General features: G+C 53.1%; 1 protein-coding gene across 1 annotated transcript; it reads left to right on the forward strand.

Annotated features, from left to right (window-relative positions):
- The first annotated feature begins 6,002 nt into the window (after window positions 1-6,002).
- ZNF835 (zinc finger protein 835) lies at window positions 6,003-10,494 on the forward strand. Its single transcript, XM_044260144.1, has 3 exons — window positions 6,003-6,118; window positions 6,973-7,050; window positions 8,825-10,494. The coding sequence occupies exon 3, from the start codon at window positions 8,875-8,877 to the stop codon at window positions 10,492-10,494; it is 1,620 nt and encodes a 539-aa protein (XP_044116079.1). The 5' UTR covers window positions 6,003-6,118; window positions 6,973-7,050; window positions 8,825-8,874.
- Window positions 10,495-15,856: the final 5,362 nt, after the last annotated feature.

Here is a 15,856-nt window from a genome sequence, read left to right on the forward strand (position 1 = left end):
AAAACTTTGGTGTCGTGCTTGCCATTGTTTTGGACTTATAAGTTATAAGCCAATCCTGCTGGCTTTTCTCTTCCAAAATAGTGGCAATCAGAACACCTCTTGGGCACCTGGTGGCTTAGTCAGTTAGGCAGCTGCCTTCAGCTTAGGTCCTGGGATTAAGTCCTACATCGGCTCCCTGCTCAGCGGGGAGTCTGCTTCTCCCTCTCCCTCTGCTGCTCCCCCTGCTTGTGCTCTCTCTATCAAATAAATAAAATCTTTAAAAAAAAAAAAGAACACCTCTTAAGGATCTCCATCACTGTCATCCTTGTCTAAGCCACCTTCATCCACACATGGGTTACCCTCCTCTCCCCCATGCCTGTCACCTGCTACTTTCCTCTCTACCTCGACTGTCATCTCAACAAAGTCATTCTATTAAAATGTCAATTGCACCACGGCTACTCTTCTTAAAACCCTCCACTGACTCCACACCACACTCAGAGTGAAGGCCAAGATTTTAGCGTGGTCTGGGAAGCTCTGCACGGCCCCAGCCCCATTGGATCTCCAGTGGTAGACCTTGTCCACTCCACTTGAAGCACACTGTGGGCTCTGTGCCAGTCTGCCCAGGACTGGATATTCCCAGCTCAGCTATTCTGCCCCTGCTGTATCTTCTCTCAAAAACATTCTCCTGGGGCACCTGGGTGGCTCAAGGGGTTGAAGCCTCTGCCCTCAGCTCAGGTCATGATCTCAGGGTGCTGGGATTGAGTCCCACATCAGGCTCTCTGCTTGGCGGGGAGCCTGCTTCCTCCTCTCTCTCTGCCTGCCTCTCTGCCTACTTGTGATATCTGTCTGTCAAATAAATAAATAAAATCTTTAAAAAAAAAATGTTCTCCTTTTTCTGCTTGTATCTTTGGCTAATCAACACCTGCTTAGTGTGGCATTCTCTGAAGAACTTTTTTTTTTTTTAAGATTTCATTTACTTATTAGAAAGAGAATGACAGTGAGAGAGAGCGTGAGTGGGGAGAGGTCAGTGGGAGAAACAGACTCCCTGCCAAGCAGGTAGCCCAATGTGGGACTCAATCCCGGGACTCCAGGATCATCATGTGAGCTGAAGGCAGTTGCTTAACCAACTGAGCCACCCAGGCACCCTAAAGAAAGCATTTATAACCAAAACATCCAACCAAAGTCAGCCCCTCCTACCTCTAGGCTGCCTTTTCTTTCATGGTATTATCAATTTCTAGCATACTCGGTAATTAACTTATTCATTGGGTAAGAGTCTGTCTCCTAACAACAAAATGGAAGCCCCGGGGGCACATGCATTTTTTTTTAAGATTTTATTTATTTATTTGACAGAGAGAAATCACAAGTAGACAGAGAGGCAGGCAGAGAGAGAGAGGGAAGCAGGCTCCCCGCTGAGCAGAGAGCCCGATGCGGGACTCAATTCCAGGACCCTGAGATCATGACCCGAGCCGAAGGCAGCGGCCTAACCCACCGAGCCACCCAGGTGCCCCGGGACATGCATTTTTATTTTGTTAGTAGATGTATCCCCAGTGACTAGAGCAGTTTCTGGCACATAGAAGATACTAAAAATACAGATGATAAACAGATGATAGAGAGATAGATACATGAGTAGACAGGTAGATGGGTGGGTAGATGGATGGAAGGAGAGATGGATGGATAGATGGATGGATGGGTGGATGGATGTGTGAATGGATGGGTAGATGGACAGTTGGATAGATAGATAAATAGATGATACGTAGATAATTTGTCGAATGAATGAATCACCTCTATAATTCTCACAACAGCCTTATGGAGGAAGTATATTTTTTTTTGTCTCCACTTCACCAATGAAGAAACTGAGTCTTAATGCATCAGTGGTTTTCCAACATTAAATACTGTAGCCCAGGGGCCAAAACTGATCTGACCAAGCTGGTTAGGCTCCATCACCACCATCAACATCCTTGTGGCCCTTACACGGCCCTTCTCCTGGGCCAGGGTACCCACTGTTCTGCTTTCAACGGCGCCACACTCATAAGAGGTGGGGGGCCATTCTCAGCATCATACCCATTTTACACACAGGAAAAACTAAGGCACGAGAGCAGACACAGCTCAACCCGGTCACACAGCTGTTAGGGCTTAGCCAGGGGCCAAGGTACCAAAGTCGAGCTCCTCCACAGATGCAGCGTTTTTCAGCTGTCTCTAAAGGGGACAGTCTGTGCTAGTGGTGGTGTAATTAAGCCCATTCAGCCCGGCCAGCATATTTTTAATGAGATAAAACAGGACAGACGGGAATGTAATTGTAAAGACAGCAGTGAGAACCGCTATGGAGGATTTCATGCCTAGGGACCTCAGGCACGCATAACGGGGGGGGGGGGGCAAATTGCTAGCCCTGGGGGGTTGGGGGGGAGCACTCAGCAGAAGCCAGTGAAGTCAAGGCTGGAAACTGGGGCCTGCACGGAGCAAGCCAGGGAGGGGGGCGAGGGGCTTTCTGATAACGTCACACCAGCCTGGCTAGGGGCAAAGATGAGGTCACTGGGCAGAGCCAATGACCCTCCTGGACTGCTGTGGGGACTTTATCTCCCCCACCCTCCTGCCCACCCAGCCAGGCCCTGGAGAGGTGAAGGGACAGCAACCTATCACAGGCCTTTTTGCTCCAGCAAAAATGTCATGCCCTGCACTCCCAGAAGCCCATGGTGCCAGTACTTTTCCTGGGGACAGGGACCTAAAACTGCATTTCCCCACGAGGGGGGGGTTGCTGAGAGCCCCAAGCCAGCCTACCCCTGGCCTAGGCGGCCCACTGGAATCCTATTTTCCCCCATTTTTCAAGGGCAAGGCTTTGTTTGAGCAGATTTTTTTCCTTCTGTCTGTGAGGCCACAGCGCCACCAAGTGATCAACACGGTACTTTGAAAAAGAGGACGCGTGTCCTTGGAGGTAAACAGCAGAACGAAATTCTATTTCGCACAGCTTACATGTGGCCTCTTTCCTTTTCCTCTTTTCAGAGAGAAGACTTACTGGTGACTTCTGTAATTACACTGAGAGCTCACATTCACCTCTGTCCCTCTCCCTGCACACCCTCGTCCCTCCCATCTCGCCTCGAGACTCCTGTGATGCTCAGGCCCACACAGCGCCTGGCCAGGCTCCAGTCCCTGGGACAGAATGAGACGCCGATTCAGGGGTTTCTGTGCAGACATCCGCTGGAGGTGGCTGACAGCTGGGTCCGAGTACCCGCCCCATACGTGTCTGCCTCTGTGTTCAAGCGTCCCCTCTTACAAGGACACCCGTCATGTTGAATGAAGGCCCTGCCCTAAGGATCTCATTTGACTTGATTACTTCTGCTAAGGATAAAGATCCCGAGTCTGACTAAGGTCACGTTCTGAGATACTGGGGGTTTGGACTCTCAGGCATCTTTCTTTTCTTGGGGGTGGGGCACAATTCAGTCCATAACAGTTCAATGTAGCTTTGTAAAGAAAACAGCTTTAATGATCATATTTAAAGGAAAAGAATGTGTAAGTTGTTTGTCCTTTTTTTTTAAAGTTTATTTATGTATTTGTCAGAGAGAGAGACACAGCAAGAGAGCACAAGCTGAGGGAGTGGCAGATAGAGGGACAGGCAGGCTCCCTGCTCGTCAGGGAGCCTAAAGCGGGACTCAGTCCCAGGACCCTGAGATCATGACCTGAGCTGAAGGCAGACGCTTAGCCACCTGAGCCGCCCAGGTGCCCCATTGTCCTTTCTTTGAAGAAAACATCCCCTCTCAAGATTTCACCTAGGGTGAGGGGCACCTGGGTGGCTCAGTGGGCTAAAGCCTCTGCCTTCGGCTCAGGTCATGATCCCAGGGTCCTGGGATCGAGCCCCACATCGGGCTCTCTGCTCTGCAGGGAGCCTGCTTCCTCCTCCTCTCTCTGCCTACTTGTGATCTCTGTCAGTCAAATAAATAAATAAAATCTTTAAAAAAAAAAAAAAGATTTCACCTAGGGTGGACAAGGGTCCCTAAACACTCATGCATGAAGCTAACATATCACTATAGTGAAACCACCACTGTATTCCATCAGAGAAAAAGCATTAACATTCCTCTTGGCAGCAATGCAGACCATTTCTGATTTTCTCTGGTAAACCTGCACTTGCCATTGTTTTCTATTAAAAAAAAATGAGGCAAATTTTAATTACAAACTTTAATTAGGGAGTCCTGCTTTTGGCCAAGATGGAATAAAAGGGATCATGTCTCCTCTCTCAGAAACAACCATAAAAGGGGCGAAACACAGTGATTTTTAAGACTGTGGACATCAGACTACGAAGGATGGTGATTACTGGCACTTGCGGGAGATGAATGAGGTGAGCCCTAGATCGCCCCCGCTTCCTGTCCTCAGAGAGTTTCCAGGTCCTGGTGCAGGGGAAGAACCAGGCAGAGCTATGGAGACCCCCTGAGCTGAAGAGACGGAGCTGCATGTCCAGGAAGACCAGCTGCATGTCCAGGGGCGAGGGCTGAGGGGACAGAGTCGTGAACAGGACAGAGCAGCAGAGAAAGAGAAGTCGGAGATTCAAGAGGGCCTCCCGGGAGCACTTAGCACAGCAATGATCTAAGGCTCTGGAAAGGACCACCCAAAGAACTGGTGTGAATAGAACCCAGCCCCCCCACCAGGCAGGGACACGTGTCATCATAAACACAGACTCTTCCAGCTTTAAAATAAGAAAAAGCCCAACAGTGACTCCCAACTTCCCTCAGGAAGAGTCCTTAGCGTGACCCACAGGAAACTGAATGACCGTCATCCTCAGCCTCCTCTCTGGGCTGGGCCTCTGCCTCAGCCAGCTGCGGCCACCAAGTTACTGTGTAACAAACAGTCCCTTGCTCCCGGGCCTGCTCTCGGATTTATATTACTCCTATTAGAGCCCTGAACCACCCTAAGAATTTCTCCTGTTCTGTGCCACTGTGCTGCAAGGACGCCCACGCCAGCCACACCGAGATGTCTGGCCAGCCCTCAGGACACCACCTGGGCAGGAAGCCAGGCCCCAGACAGACGGTCCTAAATGAGCCAGCGGAGCAGCTCCAGCTTTGGGCCGCCTCGGACGAAAGCCCTTCAGAGCAGAGCCGAGGCCTCCCTCTGCGCCCTGCCTGCCTTCCTGACCCACAGCAGGATGAAAGCAGCACCGTAAAGCGTTTCTCCTCACGATATCCGTGGGCAGAAGGGTTCGTCCCTGTATGTGAATAATTAGCTCATTAGTGGTAAAAACAAAAACCGCTGCGGACTTCTGAGCTCTTCGCACGGCTCGGAGAACAGTGAGAGGTATTTTTAAATCCTCAAATATAAAACTAAAACAGAAAAAACAGCCATCGGGGTCTTAAGACCACGATCCTTGGATCTTGACGCACGGGTAGGGGCGCCCCTGGGAGGCGGGCAGGACGCAGGGCGGCCCTTCGCGCGGCAAGGCCAGGAGCTTCCAGCGGGACGGGGGACACGGGCTGCCCGCACAGCTTCCTCCCGGGGAGCGCCTGCGAACACCCGCGGCATGGGGCGCATGCGGTAGGGCGCGTCCACTCGCCCAGCGGCTGACCCACGCGGATGCGGGTGCCGCCCGCTCTGCTCCAGAGCGGAACAAGGTCGAACTCAGGACCGCCGCGGCCCGCGGGTGCTGAGCGCACGCTCCCACCCTCGCGGCGCTGTTCGGCCGGCGTCCAGACTTGGCGTCTCTGATCCTCAGTGGGTTCCCCGCGGAGCCGCGGGCCGCCCCGCCCCTGAGGAGGAAGAGTCCTGCCCCCATACTTCTCGCCCCGCCCCCCACCTGAGGGCCTGAAGTCTGCGGCGGTCCCTCCGCCCGCCCCTCCGTCCGCAGGGCGGGGGAGCTTCCGGACCCGGAGCGGTGCCTTCTGGGAATTGTAGTTCTCAGGAGTGGCACACGGGTCCCCGTTGTCCCGCCGCGCACGCGCACTTCGCACCGGCCCCGTGTTCGGGCCCATCCGCGTGGTCGCGGCCGTGACCCGTACAGCCGGCCTTTCCGAGCCACCGCGGGGCCAGGGGCTACTGGGGTCCACGACTGTTGGAGACCAAGGAGAATCTGAGAACCCACGGAGCTCAGGGGGACCCCTCCACGGACTTCGGAGCTGGCGCTGGGAGGCGAGGCATTGGTGTGCGGTGTGCGCGTGCGCGGGTGGGTGTGCGCGCGAGTGTGCTTGTCGCTGTGTCGCTGGACGTTCGTGTCTCCCGCGCGGTGTGCATGTGAGTCCCGCCCCGCCTGTCTGCACGTGCGTCACTCCAGAACTTTGTGAGTCCGTCCCTCATGCCGCTGTGTTTGCACCTGCGTGCCCGTGCAGGTGTGAGCCCGCCCGTTTGCGTGAGGGTGACCATCTCTGCTGAACCCCTGCGGGTGTGTAACTGTGGGTGCAACTCTGCATGTGAGACCGTCTCCACCCACCCCCCCACGTCACTGATCTGCCGGCAGGTGCCCCGTAAAGGGGGAGCAGCCTGCGTAACTGAGCAGGTGTCGGCCCTCGGAGACCCGTGCCCATGTGTGCCCACGTGTGGAACCTCTTCTGGGTGTGCAGTGTGTGACCCCACGTGTGTCTGGCTGTGCTGCTGTCCACAGTGTTTTCCTTTTTTTTTTTGTCCACAGTGTTTTCCGAGGGGCGTGTCTGCCAGCCTGAGTGTGCCTGCGTCCTTCTGTGTGCCTCACCTGGACCTGGAGGGGCGATCTATGCAGGGGTCGCAGGGTGCATAGGAGATGCTGTGCAAGCCCGGGTCGCTGTATTTCTGCACATGGGGCAGACGCTGCTGTGACTGTGTGCGTCTGGGTGTGTCACTGGGTGTGGTGTCCCAGTGCACACTATGTGAGCAGGGCAGCACATGTGATTCTGTGTGACTCCGTGTGTGCCTGCCTGTGGGTATGTCTGTGTCTCGCCTCTGGTTGCCTGTCTGTCTGCGAGCCGGGGCCAGGACTACACGCCCTGCACCCGCATGCCCTCTGCCCCAGCATCTTCCTTCATGGCTCCCACTTCTCTCTCGCAGGTGCTGACTAGACCCACCGGTGCAGGGTGGCCAGAGCAGGGGGACGTGGACAGGAGCCGATGCTCCCAAGACCACAAGGTGGGTACCCCTGCCCTCTCCTGGGGACAAAGCTGGGCCTGACTCTGGCCTGAGGGCTGTCTGCGGAGACGGCACCAGAACTGGGACTCGTTCTCACCACTGCACATAAGATCCTGCTTAGTCTGACCCTCACCCCCACATACCTAATCTCCCTGCTATCTGCCTCAGTTCTGCTACACACACACACACCCAGCACCTTTGCTTTTCCTATGTCACCCCAGCCATGGTCCTGCTCAGACCTTTGCCCCTGCTGGCCCAGAACGCTCACTCCTTCACTTCTGGGTCTGCACTCAGAAGTCTTCTCCCTGAGGCCTGGGCAAAGGCCCTGAGTCAGGAGCACGCCTGGGATATTGCGGAACAGGGGGAGGCCCATCGCTGGAGCAGTAGGAGCCCAAGGCAGGCAAGAGCATCAAGGAAAAGCTCTGAAGTCACGTGGCCCGGGTGTGGGCACTGCCCCTTCTGGGAACGTGACTGAGGAGCAGTGAGCAAACACGTGGAAGGACCTTAAAGGACGCCGGGCACGTAGCTCTGTGTTCAACAGGTGTTGGGTATCACCACAGTAACAGTGCAGCCAAGATGGCCACATTCCCGTGCCCTTGAATCACAGGGCTCTTGGTAAAAAGCAGAGTCTGTGTTCCTACTCAGTGTTTACAGGCAATGCTGCCAGGCCCCATTCAGGGTGGCACAGTGAACCTTTGCCACATGTTCACAATCCCTAAAAAACAGATGGTTGAGTCTGCCTGTTTGTAACCTAAATAGCATCGCACCTGATAAATTCTCTGCATCTTACTTTCTCGCCAGCACCATGTATCTAAGGTTCTGAACTGGTGCGGCAGCTGATGGGCGGTCATGCTCATGGTCTGAGGTACTCCCCTCTATGAGTATACCCCTGTCCATCAGACTGTCCCCTGTCCATGGACAGTTGCATGGTTTTCTGGTATTTGGCTGTCACACACAATCTTGGGCCTCCAGGTACACACGGGAGCAAGAGAAGCTCACATTCCAGAAAATGTAATTATTGGGCTACAGGGAATGTGTGTCTTCAACTTTCCTCAAAAATACCAATGGTTTCTCCAGTGCCTGCTCCCACCACCAGTCTGTTATGCATGGAGTTTGGGAGCTCCCTGTCCCTCTGGGTATGATTTTTCTCCAGCAAAGAAAACTCTCAGCTCCGACAGACATAACCAAGTACTACAGACTCGGTGTCTTCGACAACCATCTCCTCACAGTTCTAGAAGCTGGAAGCCAGGGTTAGGGTGTCAGCCAGGTTGGGGTTCTGGTGAGAACCCTCTTCCTGGCTTGGAGGTGGTCTCCTCCTCACTGTGCCCTCAGGAGGTGGAGGGAGCTCTTGTCTCTCTTCCTCTTATAAGGACACCAATCCCATCATGGAGGGGCCTCATTATCTCCCAAAGGCCCCGCCCACAGACACCATCACTTCAGGCTTTGATCTATGAATTTGGTGAGGTGGCCGGACACCTTCTAGCCTGTAGCACCAGGTTGCAAAGTTTTATTTAAGGGCTGTCAGGGGGCACCTGGGTGGCTCAGTCAGTTAAGCCTCTGCCTTCAGCTCAGGTCGTTGATCCCAGGGTGCTGAGATCAAGTCCTGCCTCCGGCTCCTTGCTCATGTTGGAGCTTGGGGCACGCACAGGACTGCCCGCAAAAAAAAACCAACCTGACCCCAACTGGCAGGAGTGTGGAGGCTGAGACCCTGCACTTAGCCTTTTCCAGCCCAGGACAAACGACCAACCTGTTTGGTTTTCTTCTTTTCTTTCAGATCCCATCGCGGACACGTGAAGACGGGCAGTAGTAGCTCCGGAGGCGGGGATGGAAGGACTCTCGCTCGAGGCCGCCCCCCAGGGTTCCAAGGCGGGAGAAACCTGGCAACCAGAGGGTCAGGTAAGGGAGAGCTGCCAGAAGCAAGAGGCCGTGCCCCACAGCGAAGAGCCCACCGGGCGAGCTGTGCCGGCGCAGGATGAGCTCAGCGCAGGGATTCCGGGAACCGGCTCGAGCCCTCCCCGTCCCCAAACCGACAGCGGTCTCCAGAGGCGCGGGGCGCCAAGGAAGAACCGGAAGCAGAAGCAGGCGGAGTCCAGGACGCAGGAGCGCGGGGGCGGACCGGGGAAGCCTTGGAAGTGTGGGGACTGCGGCAAGGCCTTCAGCTACTGCTCGGCGTTCACCCTGCACCAAAGAACGCACACCGGGGAGCGGCCGTTCGCGTGCGCCGAGTGCGGCAAGGCCTTCAGCCAGAGCGTGCACCTGACGCTGCACCTGCGCACGCACACGGGCGAGCGGCCCTACGCGTGCCCAGAGTGCGGCAAGGCCTTCAGCCAGGGCTCCTACCTGACTTCGCACTGGCGCACACACACGGGCGAGCGGCCGCACCGCTGCGCCGACTGCGGCAAGGCCTTCGCGCGCCCCACGCACCTGGCCCAGCACCGGCGCGTGCACACAGGCGAGCGGCCGTTCACTTGCGGCCAGTGCGCCAAGGCCTTCCGCAACCGCTCGTCCCTGCTGGAGCACCAGCGCATCCACACGGGTGAGAAGCCGTTCGTGTGCGCGCAGTGTGCTAAGGCCTTCCGCTTCTCGTCGGCGCTCATCCGCCACCAGCGCACACATACGGCCGAGCGGCCCTACGCCTGCGGCCAGTGCGCCAAGGCCTTTTCGCAGACCGCGCACCTGACGCAGCACCGGCGCGTGCACACCGGCGAGAAGCCGTACGCCTGCCCCGACTGCGGCGCGCCCTTCAGCCAGAGCGCCTCGCTGGCCGAGCACCGGCGCATCCACACGGGCGAAAAGCCGTACGCGTGCGCGCAGTGCGGCAAGGCCTTCACGCAGGTATCCCACCTGAGCCAGCACCAGCGCGTGCACACGGGCGAGCGGCCCTATGCGTGTCCAGACTGCGGCCGCGCCTTCAGCAACCGCTCGCACCTGCGGCAGCACCAGCTGGCGCACACGGGCGCCAAGCCCTACAGGTGCCTGCAGTGCGGCGTGGCCTTCAGCCACGTGTCCTCCCTCATCGAGCACCAGAAGGTCCACACAGGCGAGAGGCCCTACCGCTGCGCACAGTGCGGGAAGGCCTTCAGCCAGGGCTCCTCGCTCACACTGCACCAGCGCACGCACACGGGCGAGCGGCCGTACGCGTGCCCCGAGTGCGGCAAGGCCTTCAGCAACCGCTCCTACCTGATCCAGCACCACATCGTGCACACCGGGGAGAGGCCCTTCGAGTGCGGCGGCTGCGGCAAGGCCTTCAGCTTCTCCTCCGCGCTCATCCGCCACCAGCGCACGCACGCCGACGGGAAGCCCTGCTCAGGCGGCCGGTGCGGCGACACCGTCGCGCAGCTGCCGCCCCTGACGCGATACCTGAGCTGCCCCCGGGAGGAGACACGGGTTGGCGGCGGGGATGTGGCGGACCTGGCGGCAGGCGGACGGGCGGACCGGAGCTGACATGCCCCGCGCGCTTCCGCTAGCCCGAGGGCGTGCACGCGCGTTCACGAAGCACTTCCGGCCCCGAGGCGCTCAGGGGCGCGCCGCCCCGCTCCCGGGGCCTCCAGTGCTGGGAGAGGCGCAGGGAGTCACCCGAGGTCACACCGGGAGGGAGTCTCAGGGCGGGACTCGACCCCTCGTCTGCCAGACTGCTCCCCGCGCCACACACACCCCCGCAGCCTCCTGGTTCAGAGTGAGGAATGTGACCCGAGACAGGAGACCCAAAGAAGTGTCCGTGCGCCCCTAGCGAGCCTTTAGTTGAAGGTTTTGTGACCGAGTCGGCATTTGTTCAATAAATTTAGCTGCGTAAAAAGTTCAGCTCCTTTGGGGGAAGTGGGCGTGTTAACGAGGGAGCAGCGTCTGAAGGACGTGTGGGCTCTGCGGACGCGAACAGCGCTGCCCAGATGAGGACAGGTTCTAGAAGAGGCCTCTCGCTTGACACACCGGAGGGAGTGGACCGCGGCCTTTTCCAGCGCGAGGACGCACTCTCCCCTGCTCCAGCTTTCTCTGCCCCCAGCTCACAACCCTCCGCGCAGTGACGTGTCAGTTAGCAGTTGCTGTGTAACAATCCTCCCGAGTGCACGTGTCCCTTTAATGCTGTCCATGGGGGTGTTGGCTGGACTCACTGACGCATCTGTGGTCAGCGGATGGTTGGATGGGGGCTGGCTGTCCCAGAGCTGCTCAGCTGGGCCAACGTCGCTGTCTTCCTCAGGAGGCACATCTGACCTGGCTTCGTGCTCCCAGCACTAGCAGGAATTTGGGAGAGTGGGCCCACACAAGCACTGCTTCCTGCCTCTGGTTGTGTCGAGTTTGCCTCTAGACCTATCAGCCAAAGCGAGCATCATAGCCAAGCCTGGGGGCAGTGTAGGAAGGGCCTTTCCAACGGTGTTATGAGACAGAAGACAGGAGTCACCTACTATCTCCACGAGGTAATTTATGGCCGTACAGCATGAGTTCTACAAAATTACACTGTGGGTAACACATTTCTTGGGTCCACAATTAGCAAATTAAAAAAAAAAATTCTACCCCTATCCTCCTCCATCCCCTCTATCCAACAAGTCCCCCCTTCCCTAGAAGCAACCATTCTTGAGTTTCCTGGTATCTTTCCAGCATAGAAACAAATATTTATGTGGATATTTGTAAAAAGATGCACAGCATACCTTTCTGTACAGTAGCACATGGCACATAGCTTCCCACCTCTTATTATTTTATATCTGGAAGTGCCTTGTACCATTAGACAAGAGGACAGGTGTTCCCGTTTCACAAGGTTTGGGCATCAGATTTCATGGGTATCACTTATGATTCTTTTGATCTCACTGTGATGTGTTCAGCTCCAGAAAAGAAAAAATCATGGGAAAAATATTTTCCAGTTAGGAATTTTTTTTTTCAAGGTTGACCAATGAAGTGTCCTGTATCATGGGACAACGTAAACCCCCTCTGCATAAAAATGAACCCCCCACATTAAATAATTTTATGAGATTTTTCATTTATATAAAAAGGTACAATAAATGCCCATATGCCCATCCAACTTGAATGCCTTAAGAATACTATCTTAATAGAATATGAACACAATACCCAAAAATGTCTTCATAACAAAATTTGCCATATTTTATGATACATATTTGTTTTTAGAATGGGTCATGAAAATATGTCTATTTTTTTTCATGGTCTATTTTCAAGTAAATTGCAGACATGGGATCACTTTACTGCTAAATACCTTAGTTTGTATCCCCTTAGGAAAAGAAAAAGTAGCTTCTATAAAACCACAACATCGTCACACCCGGTAAAAGATTAATTTCTGGATGTCATCCAGTGTCTATTCCATATTCAGATTTCCTTTCCTGAAAAAGTTTGAAAAAGGGATGTAATTTGTCAAAATAATGTCAAACCTTGAAAATAAACAAATGATCTTTAATGTGTACAAGGAGGAGAGAAGCTAAGACAGTGACACAGACACATAAACACAAAGACATCTGTCTTCCTGCCCCATCAGCTTCCTTGGCTCTTAGTCCTACCAAGGAAGCTGGCAAAGGGCCAAGGAGGGCAGGATGTGTGCCGTTACTTTTGCCCTGGCATTACCTACACAGGTCTTGGCACGCCGTAGGTCCTCAGGAAATCTCACATGAGTAGACAAATGAGTGAAAAATCCCCAACCTTTCTTAGAGTCAAGACTCATGGTATCTTGAGTCTCCTCTGTGCTCCAGACAGCACCCAGGCTTCAGCACAGAGTAGATCCTTATGAAGTACTGGGTGACTAGTTTTAACATCCCAGCATTGGGCCTGGAGTCATTCAAGGCCAGAGGCCACACAGTTGCTTCCTCCCTGTAGCCAGACTTCATCTAGCCCAAGCACCAGCACACAGTAGGTCCTTAGGAGATATACATTAATAGGCCAGGTAAATTAATGAATAAGTGAACATCCTTAGCAACAGCCCTGAATCAGAGAGCATGTGTCTTCATTCCCTTCTGTAATCCAAACTGTCTGGCCCAACTCTCAGCACATAATAGGTCCTTAAGAAGCTCCAGGTGACTGAATAATTGTACATACCAGCATCAACCCTGGAGTCATTCAGAGTCAGGGACGACACAGCCAGTTCATCCCTATGCCCCAGATATCTCCCAACTCAAGTGTCAACACACAGTAGGTCCTCAGGAAATAGAGTGAATGAATAGTTGAACATGCCCAGTTCCAACCCTACAGCCATTCAGGGTCATGGGCCACACAGTTTGACTCCTCTTTCTGACCTTCACCCGGCTGAGGTGCTCTGCACACAGGTCTTCAAGGAGTGCTGGGTGGATGGATGAATGAGTGCAATGGGACTCTCGTTTCAGACATAGGCCTGAGTTCAGTCACCACAGAGACCAGGGGAAACTTGCCCTCTAGGGCAGAAAGGATGGAAGTCCCAGGCTCTGAGAATGGGCGGGGCCATATTTGCCAACTTAAGTGATGTTCCCCCCCCTTCCCCCCACACACTATGTTCCCCAGGTACTTTATACAGATGCTTCCCTGAGTCCAACATGTCCTGTTCCAGGAAGGAACAGAGCAGCTTCAAGAGCATGGGGGAGTGGCTCGGAAAAGTGTGGGGTCCCACCAGCTGGCATGGAGAGTTCCCAGGAAACACAAGCTGAACTCTGCAGCCACCTCCCCCAATTCAACCTTCCCAGGAATCAGTTCCCGCAGGAAGACCCAGCAGAGGAGGACAGACCAGAACCTCATGAACACATAACTGTCCGTTGGTTATACAGGCTATGCAGAGAGTGGCAAGTGGAGGGAGGTGCTATTTGCGGATGGTGGTGGAGGCTTGTCTGAAGAGACGCTGGAGCAGAGCACTGCAGGAGGTGAGGGGGCCACCTCAGCTTCTGGGGGAAGAGCATTCCAGGAAGAGGTCCATTCCAGAGTCAGTGCAAAGGTCCAGAGGCAGGCATATGATGGGCTTGTTCAAACATCTGAAGGCCAGTGTGGATGGGATGGAGGGAGGGGTGCAAGCACAGGCCAGTTCCCTCAGGGATGGGCTGAGGGATGGGCCCCTGAGGGATGGGCTTATCCCTCAGGGATGAGGAATTTGGCTTTTACCTGTTGAACTGAGTGGGTTAGGAATGGTCTTAATTATGGTTTTATGGGATCTATCTAGCTGTGGAGAATGGAACACCACAGTTGTGGGTGGATACTTCTATCGTCAATGAAATGAGGTTCTGGCATGTGATAGAATCCAAATGAATGACCACTGCTTATATGATTTACATTACTTTCATGATTATTTCCCACAAATTTGATGAAGACTTGCAGCACAAGCCGAACTAATCAGCCCACAGCCCCCACAGCACCCCCTTTGGCCTGGACATCTGGGACGATCCCCATGGCAGCTCCTCATTTCCACCCTTGCCCTGTCCTTCCTGCCCATTCTCTGCCTGTTCCCATGACAACTTGTTCCTGCCTTCAGCTACTATTCTCTCCATGCCTTACTTCAAGGTTCCAGTTCTTGTGGCAGAGAAGGGGTAGGAGGTGGGACTGGGTGTGATGAGAGTCTGTCCCGTGTCCCCCACTTTGCCACTTGGACGTGAAGATCAGGATTGTGGTGGTAACCATCCTCCCAGACATGTGGAGAAAAAGAAGGAGGTCATTCCTGAAAGACACCATAGCCCTGAGGTCAATGAGGAGGAAAGGTTTTAGTGATATTTTTAGGCCCCAGGAACCAGCTATAAATTAAGCCAGTTTACTCCTGAACTTTGGTGGTGTAATTAATCAATTAATCAATTAATCAATAACAAGTTTGAGCTCCTTTGAATTGAACTTCTATTATTTGCAACCAGTAAATCCTAATGAATGTAACAGCTGAGGCTTGTGTTTCTTTTAAGGGAATGTTCTTGCTTGTTGGATGCAATGGGCTGGTGGGAAGGATGTGAAGAGAGCATCCCAGGCTTCTTCCTGCCCTAATTTCTTTGGCAAACCCAGGAGAGGCCACTGCAAGTCCTATCAAAACAAAATGATACAAAGAGTCTAAAGACACACACACGTACACACTCATGAATGAAAAAGCAAGATGGAAATACTGACCTCTATCAGACAAGGTAAAATAAAAGTCAAGACAATCACTTTCTATTTCACAAAGGATTCAGAATGAGGTTTGAACTATACATTTATTGCGTGGCTACTCTGTGCCTGGCCTTGTGCTTGGTGCTTTACCTTTACTCTTGAACTGGCAAAGACTTAACAGTGTTGTAGCTTGTAAGCATCAGAGATAACACAGTGGCTGAATACATAAAGCAAAGGTTACAAAAATATATCAACAAACATAGTCATAGTAACAGATTCTCACACACCCTTATTGGCTTTTGGCAGATAAGGTGAGCCATAATTAAATTAACACATGGATCTAATCAATATAACTGATAAGACTGAGTTAGTTAACAGACATGTAGAGTTTTGACTACTACAGACCGAAAATACATATTCACCTTAAATGTACATGTATAAACACTGGGCATGTTGTAGGCCACAATAAAAACTTTTAAGAAAGTGTTGAATGCAGATAGAGACCACATTCTTCGTTCACAGTGTCATAAATTATTAAAACAAAACTATTTTTAAATAAACATGATCACTGAGCTTAAAGCACTCTTTATATTGTAGAAACACTACAAAATAACCTTTAGACAACAACATAAACAAGAACACAGGTTACCAAACTTTAAGATGTGGCCAATGCTATAATCAGAAGTAATTTATTATTAAGTACACTACTTCAGCAAGTAATTTTGTAAAAAGAGATTATAAATGAATTAACTACTCAACATAAAAACAAAGGAAATAATAAAATCACAAA

This window comes from Neovison vison, chromosome 7 (genome assembly GCF_020171115.1).
Source record: "Neovison vison isolate M4711 chromosome 7, ASM_NN_V1, whole genome shotgun sequence".
Taxonomy (NCBI): Eukaryota; Metazoa; Chordata; class Mammalia; order Carnivora; family Mustelidae; genus Neogale; species Neogale vison.

What these genes read in the sequence shown, in the direction of transcription:
- ZNF835 (XM_044260144.1), top strand. Translation starts at nt 8,875, where the DNA reads ATGGAAGGACTCTCGCTCGAGGCCGCCCCCCAGGGTTCCAAGGCGGGA.